This window comes from Nuphar pumila, chromosome 14, assembly GCF_984573655.1.
Source record: "Nuphar pumila chromosome 14, dmNupPumi1.hap1.1, whole genome shotgun sequence".
Lineage (NCBI taxonomy): Eukaryota > Viridiplantae > Streptophyta > Magnoliopsida > Nymphaeales > Nymphaeaceae > Nuphar > Nuphar pumila.
The window spans coordinates 10,883,709-10,896,766 of record NC_143262.1 but is presented as its reverse complement, the minus strand read 5'-3'; the positions used below and the strand labels follow the sequence as shown (position 1 = coordinate 10,896,766).

The 13,058-nt window shown below is 40.5% G+C and overlaps 1 protein-coding gene across 1 annotated transcript; it reads right to left on the bottom strand.

Moving 5' to 3' along the window:
- Positions 1–3,071: 3,071 nt before the first annotated feature.
- On the bottom strand, positions 3,072–4,399 carry LOC149816357 (protein PHOSPHATE-INDUCED 1-like). The gene has a single exon (XM_089987533.1). It carries the CDS (start codon positions 4,310–4,312, stop codon positions 3,392–3,394), a length of 921 nt encoding a protein of 306 aa, XP_089843659.1. The 5' UTR covers positions 4,313–4,399; the 3' UTR covers positions 3,072–3,391.
- Between the last annotated feature and the right edge of the window lie 8,659 nt (positions 4,400–13,058).

The window sequence follows — 13,058 nt, the reverse complement described above, 5'->3', positions numbered from 1 at the left end:
GTTTAAATGCACTAGCCTTATAATGTCTATGGGATTTGGAGACAATATTTTGCTGAGATGAATTTTCGAAACTTATGCCTTTCAGGAGGTTATTCTGTTGGATAACGATGCTTCGACCTACCGATGGGTCGAAGAAACAAGCACGAAAAGCAAAAAAAAAACACAAAAAAACAAGAATTTTGCATGGTTCGATAAGAATTGCCTATCGTTCACGATCAAACTAAGCCTTCTTCTTTATTGATTGAGATATGCTAGATTGTCTCCTTTAAATAGAAGGAGTGTACTTGTTCTACAAGGAGTCTATTAGTGTTTTTGAAAATAACAAAGAATCTAGAGATTTATATTCGAGTAGGAAACAGGCTCCACACTCATGTTCTTGTTAGACACAACCATAACATATAATTGAAATGTTGATGCGCCCTTTCGTAAGAGTAAGGTTAGGTGACAAATCCCGGTGAAGTGAGTTGAATTAAGAGGAGTCGCTGACATGTGGGTTTGACCACAGTAGGGGAGACCATGTCTGCTGATGTGTCCACCCCCCTTAGTGAAGTCGCCAGTTGGGTCGTGAAAAGATCAGGTACAATATGATTGTATAAATATTTGTGCATTAAGCACCTGATCACACTCCGTCTTGGGTCCGTCAGGTGTAGGATCCAAGACCTGATGGAGGGCGATGGAGAGCTTAATGCACAAAATTTTGTGCAATCATATTGCACCCGATCCAGACTCACTTGGGCCTCGCCCAAGGATATCAAGGATAAAGAGCATTTGTCATTATATTAGCTAAGCAAAGATCGGCGGTGTGATGTTTGGTCCAAGAGTGTCTTTGAATCATAAATGGAAAAAATTGAGCGGCTAAAATATAATAAATAAAAAATTTGAGGCACTTTTTGTAAACTACTTTAGAATATACTATTACGTTTTTTCCCATAGAAATTTTACGGATGAGTTGCATTATCGTTAGTTCCCAAATGACAAAAAAATGGCATTTCTTCATGGAGGGAGATTTTCAATTTTTTTTTCTCAGGTTTTTCAGAAACAAATCTCACAAAAATTAAATCGCTAAATGCATTAAAATATAAAAAATAAAAACAATAATTTCTCAAATTAAAAGAGTTTGCCATTGAAAGTAGATGTGTTGCTACGAAACATTGGTTTTAACAATAATGGTGTGATACTTTTTAATGTATCATGATATCATTCAAGTTCTTATCATTTGGCAAAATACCAAGATATTTTACTAAATGTCCCATGGAGGTTGGTTCTTATCACGTGCCCTCTGCGGTTGCTTTATCGCTTTAATATCGTCTTGATCAATGCCAGACGCGCATAATGCAAACTTAGGCTCCGTTTGGGAAACTTGTATTGAGATGGAAACACAATTTGTATGTGTTGCCAAAATATGTTTTGCCACAATATCGTGGTGAGGATGCCAGTGGACAGAGGGAAAACGGCCCGCACTGCCTCACTCTGTTTAGACCGGGGATGGAGGACATGAAACAGGGATGGAGGTTAAAATCAAAACCCATGTGAGAAGGGAGGCGGGGTGGACTTACCCCTCCTCATCCTCTCCAATCCCCTCCTTGCCCCACGCCGTCCGCAATCTTTCTCTAGGGATGGCAGTGGACCAAGGCGGGGATGGATGCAAGATTTTGGGTCGGGGCAGGGTGGAGACCTTGTCCCCCGCCCCTCACTTAGTCCACTGCCATCTAGGGATGGCAGTGGGGCGGGGGACAAGGTCTCCACCCCCGCCCCACCTCAAGATTTTATCCTCCACCCCCGCCTCCATCCCCGGCGGGGAATGAATTTTATCCTCCATCCCCGCCTTCATCCCCGTTTCATGTCCTCCATCCCCGGTTCAAACGGGGATGAGGCGGGGCGGGGCAGGGATATTGCGGGAAAAAGTGGTCGGGGCAGGGACGAGGAGGGGATCGGGGCGGGGAAAAGTGCATGTCCATCCCCGCCTCCACCCCCGGGCGGGGATGGATTTTAACCTTCGTCCCCGCCTCCATCCCCATTTCATACCCTTCATCCCCGGTCCAAACGGGGTGAGGAGGGGCGGGCCCCCGCTTTCCCCCGGTCCACTGCCATCCCTAATAAGGATGGAATGGACAAAAACATCCTCTTGGAAATGCATGGTGTTGAAATGTGGTGTTCCTACTGTACTTCAATCCCACTGCAGTGTTTTGCCAACAACTCCCAAACAGAGGGAGCATAAGAGCACGGGGAGACCACAACCAAAACAGAGCCTTAATGATTAACTGGGGCATACGCAGCACTACTATACTGTCTTCCGAGCAGATCAGCTTGTCAAAGATTTTTTTTCCTCTGTTGCCTTCGTTTAAACACCCTTTCCTACTGTTTACAGTTACTGTACTTGACATGTTTCATCAAGACATCAACCAGTATGTAACAGGAATTTCATCCTCTACCATTTGCATCTAACAGGACAGCAGAAAAAAGCCCTGTGGCTAGAGCTCACAGAGAATAAAGTGAATAAAGTTGCAAAAGAAAGCTGCGAGCGTATATGATGTGGGAAGCACGAGTGTGAAATATCTGTCCTTGATAAGAGGAAAAGTAACAACTACAGAAGCTTGAGAAAAGTGAAAACCAAGCGAGCAATAAATTATTGTACAAGAAGAGAGAAAACATAATAAAAAATTATGAAGCATACTGTTCCATCAACAAGACCCTCGAGAGCTTCTTATTGTAAACTTGAATGAGAAGATTAATAGTCCCAAGATCAGCTCCCAATATATGGAACAAACACTCTTCTTTTGCTATTTGCTATGTCAGTACATATGCTCAAGTTGGCACTGCCCAAAGAATTACAGCAAATGGTCTAAGGAAGCAAGATAGATAAAGGATATTAAGCAGTATCATTGTTATATCCATGGCAAACAAAGACCCAATCGGTTCTAGTTTCATTAGAAGCTCTAGCATGTGTCTGTGAATGATCAGGAACATGGCATTGGGATAGCTTAGACCATTAATCAGTTTTTATAGTATATCTTATCAAGATTGATGGGTAGCCAATTTTAACAAGAAAACTGAGGCATGGTGAACAAATATATGCATGAAAAACAATCTCAGTTTAATATGGATCATATCCTCTAAGCTCTTCAATTTGGAGCTAACAACCCATCAAATTTTTCTGCAATTTGGAGCTAACAATGCATCAACTTCTTCCATAAACTGATCCAACACATAATGTTAGCAGTAGTCAAGGATTTTGCCAACTGAACCGTGAAGTTCACAGGAGAAATTTGAAAGGTAAAGTTATTCAATATTAAACAAGGCAGCATCTGCCTGAGGACTACTACAGGTAGGGAAAAGCTGCAAAAGGACAATGTACGGTTTATGTACAAGAGCTGTTCATTCACAGGAAACGTCACACAAGAGTTGAACAAGTAGAGGTCTTGGGATCCCACAATGCTGGCAGGAGATACCGACGCCCATTAATCCCATTTGCATTGTAGCTTGAACCAGTGACCGAATCCACCAGCAATTCCCCTGCATACCCAGGGTATGCATTCTTGCCATATATCCCTGGACAGGCAGATGCTGCTTCCAGAGGAGCAGCAGCTGGCCCTTGGAAGTAGCCATTCTTATAGGGGTTGGTGACTGTACCAGCCAACATGCTAGCAATGTTTATGATCATACCATCCACACCAACATCACCATTTGGTGCCACCAATGGTGGGGTCTGAGGCCCATAGAGGGGCTGATGGAAGGGCCAGGCACACTGCCCTGGACATTGGGTCTCAGAGTTACCTACCCAAATGTAGGCAAACTTCTCCTTCAAACCTTTAGCCAGTGGAGCAGAGTCATGGAGGCCACAGCTGCTCATACAGAATCCCTCCACTGCAACATCCTTGGATGTGAGGACAAGAGTGATTCCATTAGGGGAGGCAGCCTTAGCCGCCAGCTCACCTATTTGTGTCCTCTTGAGTGACTTCCCTAATGAGTACTTGTCATCAAAGGCCTGTTTTCCTAGCACCACTGTACCGGTACCTGTTTTGCCTGCCTTGACCATGTACCCTTCTATAAGCTTCCACCATGATGACACAGAAGGGTTAATCCCTTGCTTCTGTTGGTTGAGAGAGGTCAGGAAATCACCAACAATGGACCTCTGAACTGGGGTGAACTCCCCATACCAAACAATGTTGATGGGGAGGTTACCTTGGAGCAGAGCACCCTTGTGGTAGGTGAGAACAAGGGGGGTTTGCTGCACTAAAGCAGCGAGCTTCCTCCCTCCAAGACATAGATCAACCAAACAAAGAAGAAGAGCAATCTTTACTATGAGAGTCATTTCTTGCCTTTCTTTTGCTTCTTCTGAGATGAGGGATGAGAGAGTCTGGATACTAATAGAAGTTTGGGAGACAGACTATTGGAAAGATGGGATGGGTTGAGTTTGAGTGTAAGTGAAGGGCCCTTAAATAGAAGTTCTGGAGGATGCAGGCCTACAGCTCTTTTCCTTGAAGGTACACTAGTGACTAGACCCTTCACAGGGTTTGGTCTTCCTTGTTAGGCGCAGATGGTATGGGACCCACTTGGCAGCCTGGCACACAGTTTTCTCTCGTCCAAAATATCTTTATTAATATCCAAATAAAAGACAGAAACTGTCATCTTCATTTCATTGCTGGCAGGCGTGAACCCATTGAAAATGATCTTTAATAATTCATAACACAAACTCGTGCGGATGGAACCTCCCCAACATTTGTTCTAAGCATCACCTAGAGGCTAGAGTTGCTCTAACACGCTAGCTTAGGATTCACAAAATATAACCTATATTAGTAACATTTATTGCTTGCTTGCAGATAAGATCAAGTGGACAGCCTACCCTTCTTTTTATAACAGCCATTGTGGTTGTACTCATTAAATTACTTGTTTAATGATTTTGATTTTTAGTGTCAATATAAATTCCCTAATCAATGGTTTGATGTTTATCTTACTTGCCTAAAAGTGTCTCCTTGATCCACAGAAATTGCATTTTAATTCTGTCAGAATAAGATTTAAACAGGGTATTCAGAGGTACGTCAGCAACGCCTTGCAAAGTTGCTCATGTAATCAGAAGTGAAGTCCTCTACGTGTCTCGTGGTCAAACTTTGGTCAATCTTGGGTGCATACTCATGCAGACCATCCTTGGTTCATCAATACTGATAATGCACCTAGCTGGACTTGATCGAGCATCTTTCAGTTTTAAATGATCTGTAGATACCAACCACATCTGATCAGCTTTGAGGATATCTCATCCTCAGCCTTTGTACTCGAAGTTTTTATTCATATTATTTATTCTTTACAAAAAAAAATAATCTGCCAGAATAAGATTTAAGAAAAACCCACATGATTCAAGCTATTTAATAAGGGTTGTGAGTGCTAGTATTAGGCAATCTCATTACAGAAAATACTGAGTCAAAAGTTAACCTCTCTGTAAAATTAAGTCGTTGCATTAGTCATTGGATAGACTCAATCCATTCTCAAATTGGCCAACCACCACAACAAAGCAGTGGATTAGCGACGATCACATTCCGTCGCTAATCCATCGTTAACAGGCTTAGCGACAGATTAGCGATGATGAGGTGACGGTATGCTTACGTCACAAATTTTTTGCCGCTAACTGGCAACGGAATAAATTCGTCGTCCGGTCCGTCGCTAATTGCGATGGAATAACGAGCGACATATTCTGTCGCCAATCCGCCGATATTAAACGGAAACCTCGGCTTGGCGACAGATTTACGTCCGTCGCTACGCCGTCGCTAGATTTATATGCATAGCGACAGATGTTTCCGTCGCTAATCCGTCGAAAACACAAAAAAAACTTAAAAAAATTATTTGGAAATTAAATACCGAGAACGGTGCAATTTATATTTTCTGTATAATTTATATTTCCTGTAAATAAAAAACAAACTACAATAAAAAATTCCATATAAAAGGAATCTACAACAATTAATCGTTCCACCTTAAAATTAACAAGTTTAATTATTTACAATTCAACAATTACAATTAGGAAACAAAAAAAAATAGAACTTCTTCAACACAGTTCTCTAATCATCGCCAAGATTTTGTGTGTCTTTTTGTTCATTGCCTTTATCTGTCCCTTCAGCTCCGCTACGCTGATTATCGCTAGCAACCTACACAAGAAAAGAACAGTCAATATTGATAAATAAAATATAATGAAATAAATTACACACTATATGTGATTCTATCATGTGATCATATGTGTTCTAAGGCAATAAAAAAACTTTATATCTGATTCTATCATGAATTATATGTGTTTTAAGGCATTAAAAAAATTTATATGCGATTATATCATGTTCATATGAGTTCTAAGGCAGCTAGAAAAACTCTATATGTGATTCTACCATGCTCAGATGTGCTTTAAGGCATGCAAAAAGATATATATGGGATTCGATCATGCTCGTATGTGTGCTAAGGCAGTCAAAAAATTGAATATGTGATTATAGCACGCTCATATGTGTTCTAAGGCAGACAGAAAAACTCTATATGTGATTCTATCATGCTCATATATGCACTAAGGCAGGCAAAGCAAAAAACTTTATATGTGATTCTATCATGAATGATATATGTTCTAAGGCAGTAAAAAAACTCTATATGTGATTTTGGCATGCTCATATGTGTTTTAAGGTAGTAAAAAAACTGAATATGTGATTATAACATGCTCATATGTATTCTCAGGCAGTCAAAAAACTGAATATGTGATTATAGCATGCTAATATGTGTTCTAAGGCAGTCAAAAAACTTTATATATGATTCTATCATGCTCATATGTGCTGTAAGGCAGGCAAAAAACTTTATATGTGATTATAGCATGCTCATATGTGCTCTAAGGCAGGCAAAAAACTCTATATGTGATTCTATCATGCTCATATGTGCTCTAAGACAGGCAAAAAGTTATATATGTGATTCGATTATGCTCATATGTGTTATAAGGCAGACAAAAAACTGAATATGTGATTATACCTGAGAGGGATCTACAATCGAAGATCTTCTGTTCAGCACAAGATTGTTGATCTCATCTCGAAGAAAGGAGGCGACAGTGTCATGGAAGTAGTCATTCATTGTGTCCTTAATGATCTAGCGTACATCATCATCGGAAAGAATAGGTTGCTGCATGGAGCTTATGTCGGCGAAAGAAGTCTGTGAGCCGTAACTGGAAGAAGCAACAACTGGTGAATTGTTCAGATTACTCCCAAACCCGAACACGCGACTTTTTTTGGGTTCACCTGCTGCAGCCAATCATGCTGCAAGATCAAATGATGGATGCTGAGTAGCGTCATCGCCATATCGCTCTACTATCTGTTGCTCATATGCCTCCTACAAAATAATGTTTAAAGTATACATTAATAATTAATGATAACATTATCATAACTTACATATTACAATGATTATTAATAGAATAAATACATACCGTTGTCGTTTTTGCCTTCTCTGATACGAAGACTCCCGTGGTCTTCCATTTATGTGTTTCAACAAACACATCCTTATATGGTGCAATGCCTCCTTTTTCTGCTTCGTGCGAAGTTAAAGGACAAAAGATTTAGTTCACAAGTTTGCAACAATACTTATAAAATTAATATTATATATTGATGAATTACCATTTTCTTCAGGTGGCTCCCAAATGTCTTAGATCCATCTGTGTGTAGATGAGCTTCGGGCATTTTCGCTCAATTTTGTGCAGCCTTCGCAGAGCGATTTCGAAATGCATCTCCCGCCCACTTATCACACATTTCATCCCAATAATCTCTCCTGATAGTAATAGGGCCATGACCCTTCCACTGTAGTGGATCATCTATTATGCCAGATGCTTTTTTTGCTGCAGTCTTTATATTGTGCAACATGTATGCAAATCGATTGGCAGCCACCTTCTGCCATACCTTCCTTGCATCATTTTCTTCCATCGTAGTTGCGAAGCGATTCGAAGCCTACAAATATTTTCAGAATGTTAGTAGACATTACTTAAAAAAATTAAATATGAAACACATTAACTATGAAGAACAACTGTATACTGTGAATGAGGATCACAATGTGTCTAACACCTCCTTTGGGTACTCTTTCCATTGAGCAATCGGTCCTGGTAGATGTTGAAGAAGTGAAATCCTAATCTCCCGTACTACTTTTTGTGGCTCAAACCTCGTGTTGCACATGAATTGGTACACAATAAATATCAATATAAAATATTTATAAGATATGCAATAATTGAAAATGAAATACTTACGGTCGATTATTGATATACACTATTCTAATGAGTCTTCTTGTGCCAGACTGAGAAGACTCTGCTTCCTGTGTTGGCTCATGACTTGTGTGATCAACTGGTGTAGGTGGATTATGTACAGGCGAAACATCATCTGTAAAAAAATACGTTAGAAATTCTCAGAATGCGCATTTGAACTAATCAAACATTCAATTAGTTAAATGATATACCTATCACAGGAGCCCATGAAGATGAAGGTTGGGCATGACTACTACTGGATGAACGACCACTGTAACCTCCATGAACCATATTCTAACAAATAACATATGTCATACAATACATTCAAATAATTCACATCAAGTATTACAATACATTCAAGTCATTCGCATCAAGTATTACAATAATTCAAATCATTCACATAAAGTATTGCAATACATTCAAATGATTCGCAACAAGTATTACAATACATTCAAATCATTCACATCAAGTATTGCAATGCATTAGAATTATTTGTATCAAGTATTACAATACATTCAAATAATTCAAATCATTCACATCAAGTATTACAATGCATTCAAATAATTCGTATCAAGTATTACAATACATTCAAATAAATTTTTTAATCATTCACATCAAGTATTGCAATACAACTCATTCATTCGCATCAAGTATTACAATACATTCAAATAATTCAAATCATTCACATCAAGTATTGCGATGCATTCGAATCATTCGTATCAAGTATTACAATACATTCAAATGATTCAAATCATTTACATCAAGTATTGCAATACAACTCATTCATTCACATCAACTATTACAATACATTCAAATAATTCAAATCATTCACATCAAGTATTTCAATGCATTCGAATAATTCGTATCAAGTATTACCATACATTCAAATAAATTTTTTAATCATTCACATCAAATATTGCAATACAACTCATTCATTCGCATCAAGTATTACAATACATCGTAATCATTCATATCAAACAAATTGCAAACATGTACCTGCAACAAACACACTTCAATATTTCACTAACTACTACCATGCCTAGCATGAACTCCGTACTCAAAAAATAAGAACACTTCCATATTCATACATTAAAATCATGCTCAGCATGATCTCCGAACTCCAACAAAGCAACCCTAAATATCAACAACTGAGTGTGTGAACAATAAAGTGTTACATCTAATAAATTAAATAACATGTAATAAGCTTGCATCACTTACTCACCACGGGTATTTACCCGATTTGCATTGTTTTTGTCACTTACTTACCATAGGTGACTGAGCACGAGCTGGTTCCGTTGAAAAATCTGCACAAAAAAAAATATTGTTTTAAAATGAAGTCACCACAAAAAAAAGAAGTTGTTTTGGCAAGGGGTCGACTCCCCTGCTGTTCCGGCAGGGGGTCGACCCCCTTACGAAACATAGGGGGTTAACCCCCTTACGAAACTTAGGGGGTTAACTGACCCTGTTCGGGCAGGGGGTCGACCCCCAGCCTTTTCGCTAGTGAGTCGACCCCCTGCCGAAACAACAGGGGGTCGCCTGCCTGCCTGAGCAGGCAGAGGGTCGACCCCCTGCTGTTCCGGCAAGGGGTTAAACCCCTGTCGGGGTCGACCCCCTGCCGAAAAATGCAGGGGGTCGACGAGGGGGTCCTTTACCTGTCTCCGGGCGGCGAGGCCTGGGGACGGTGGGACCGACGAACGGCGGGAGTGGGACCGACGAATGATGGTGGCGAACGGCGAGAGCATCGAAAGAAGAAAAGGAAAAGTCGTCTGGGATTAGGGTTATTTGAAAATTAGCGACGGCTTAGCGACAGATTAATTCCGTCGCTAAGCCAACGTAAATCAAATTTACGAAAATAACGACGGAATATAGTTCGTCGCTAATTAGCGACGGGACAACTTTTGTCGCAAACGCCGTCGCCAAATGATGCGGCCGTATCGACAAAACAATATGTTGCAAAAGCCGTCGCTAAGTAGCGACGAATTTGGCGACATACTATATTCCGTCGCTATTTTCGTAAGCTTTGTTCATTATAGCAACAAATGTTTTTCGCTCGTTAATCCGTCGCTAACTAGCGACAGAAATATTTTGTCGCTAAAGTCTGTCGCTAACAACGTATTTTTTTGTAGTGAACCCGATATCTGGATGCCCAACACTTAACTACCCATGAAAAATGCTATATAAAAAGCATTTCAGAGTTACAGAGGGTGTACTTATATTACATTTGAAATTATCAAACTCTAGGAAGTGCAGAGCTTGATACTCTGCGGGGGTTTTGGACAGCGGAGTTGTGCAACAAAATATTTGAGATTATAAGAAACTTGAAAAATGAGGGGTCCAAATCTTTCACAAAATGGGGAAAGATCTGTTACAAGATTCGAGAGTGAATTTTTGTAGGAAAACAGAATTTATGGTTCAGTGTTGGTCTTAGTGTGTTCCCCATACACAAGTTACTGTTGTTCTTGCGTTGACCACGTTAAGATACAAAAGACTCTCCTTTGAATTCGCCGGCAGTGCGATGCCACGCGGATCCGTCAACATTTTTGCTGGTTCATGTTATAACCTCCCCCAACATATTTAAATATTGTTCAGCACTGCACTCAGTTTTGATACCCTGTTTTTAATTTTTTTTCGTGTTTTTTTTTATTTTTTGATGTATAACCCAAAGTAACCACAAGACCTGATCGCGGTGGCTCAGCCTACCATACCTGGGGTCATCATGCCAGCAGCGTAAAACTCTAAAACTAGGAGCCCTGCCCCCGAGGCCTATGCTACGTGTTGGCTTGTGCAGAGAGACGACCATGAGAATCAAACCTTAACTGTCCATCTAAGGCCCCACCCCACTAGGCCAACCCTCCTTGGGGCGTTTTGGTGGGATCCAAATTTAAGTCCCATTGGTCAAAGAACCTCTCTCTCTCTCTCTCTCTCTCTCTCTCTCTCTCTCTCTCTATATATATATATATATATATATATATATATATATATATATATATATAGAGAGAGAGAGAGAGAGAGAGAGAGAGAGAGAGTCATCTCTATATCGGTTAACATTTTTCTGAATTTTTTCAATAAAAACAGTTTTTTAAAAAATTTCCTAGTAGAGATTTTCTTAAGCGAGAGATTTGTGACATTGATCCAATCACATTCCATGATAAATTCAATTATACAAACATATATATTTTTTGAAAGGCAAGCTGGGTTTAGGCCGACCACTACCAGTTATACAACTATACCATTGTGTTTTGAACCTGCAACGCCCCCAACACAAGGTGACGTGCACTAGTTGAGCCCCCTTTGGTATACAAACATAATTATTTGAAGACAGAAGGAGAATTCAACACAGATACAATTTAACTGATACTCTGACCATATGAGGGGATAACATTTGGTCATGGCACCATGCATGAGGTACAAACACCTATTATTTTTATATTTTATTTCATATTTTCAAGAATCTAACCCTATAAATATGATTTACATGTTTTTTTAGTGGGAGTCGGCTCTCAAATAATTCATTTATGACATATAGGCTGGTTTTTTAAAGACTTTGAAAATCAATGGCATCCTGTGTACCATATTTTCACGACTCATAAAATAAAATAAAATAATTGAAAAACATTAATCCAAAGTTGTTTCCTATCATTTTTAACCATGCTGAATACACCTATGAACTCTGAACGAGTCAATGCAACTTATTTGTTTTGGATTTATAACAGGAGGAAACCTCACCCAACACAAAGACCTGATTGTGCTGGCTCAGCCTGCCGTACCTACCGTTGTGTTGCCAACAACATAAAACTTTAAGGCTAGGACCCCTGCTCCCAGGGCCTATGCTATGTGTTAGCTTGCACAGTAGGGTGACACTCATGAGAATCAAACCTTGACTGTTTGTCTAGCAGCCAAGGCCCAATCCCATTAAGCCAACCCCTCTTGGAGCTAAGTCAAGGCAACTTGCATTTGTGATTCCTAGATGCGAACAAATGACATCATGTCTGCAGGACCAAATTTAATCCCTCAATAGACTAGTCCAATAAGCCATTATGGGTTCTAGATGTGCTGACCACTTCTTGAATTTGTTGTATGGGTGTTTATCACGTGATCTAATTTGATCGTTCTTTCGAGCTTGTTTGATGGCTTGTTTATGAAATTATCGAACAAAAGAACAAAACAGACAGAACACTCGTTATGTTCATTCCATAACAATTGTACCGGGTCTAATGTTTGTTTGGACAATACACAAAAGTTGTGTTTTAAAGTCCAACGTTTGTTTTTAGTTGTGCATGAACATTTTGGACACATATGGATAATGGGTTGAATAACTTCATTTTAGATGGTACGACTCAATCCACCAATTATTATCCATGTTTTAAGAAGTTTATTATTAAGGATGGCAGTGGACCGGGGGAAAGCGGGGCGGGAGCCCCGCCCCGCCTCGCCCCATTTGGACCAGGGATGAAGGGTATGAAACGGGGATGGAGGCGGGGACGAAGGTTAAAATCCATCCCCGTCCAGGGGTGGAGGCGGGGATGGACGTGCACTTTTCCCCGCCCCATCCCCGCCACGATCCCCGCCTCATCCCCGCCCCGACCACTTTTCCCCGCAATATCCCCGCCCCGTCCCGCCTCATCCCCGTTTGAACCGGGGATGGAGGACATGTAACGGGGATGAAGGCGGGGATGGAGGATAAAATCCATTCCCCACTGGGGATGAAGGCGGGGGTGGAGGATAAAATCTTGAGGCAGGGCGGGGGTGGAGACCATGTCCCTCGCCCCACCCACCCCACTGCCATCCCTATTTATTATGGATTTTGACCCTGAATATAGATATT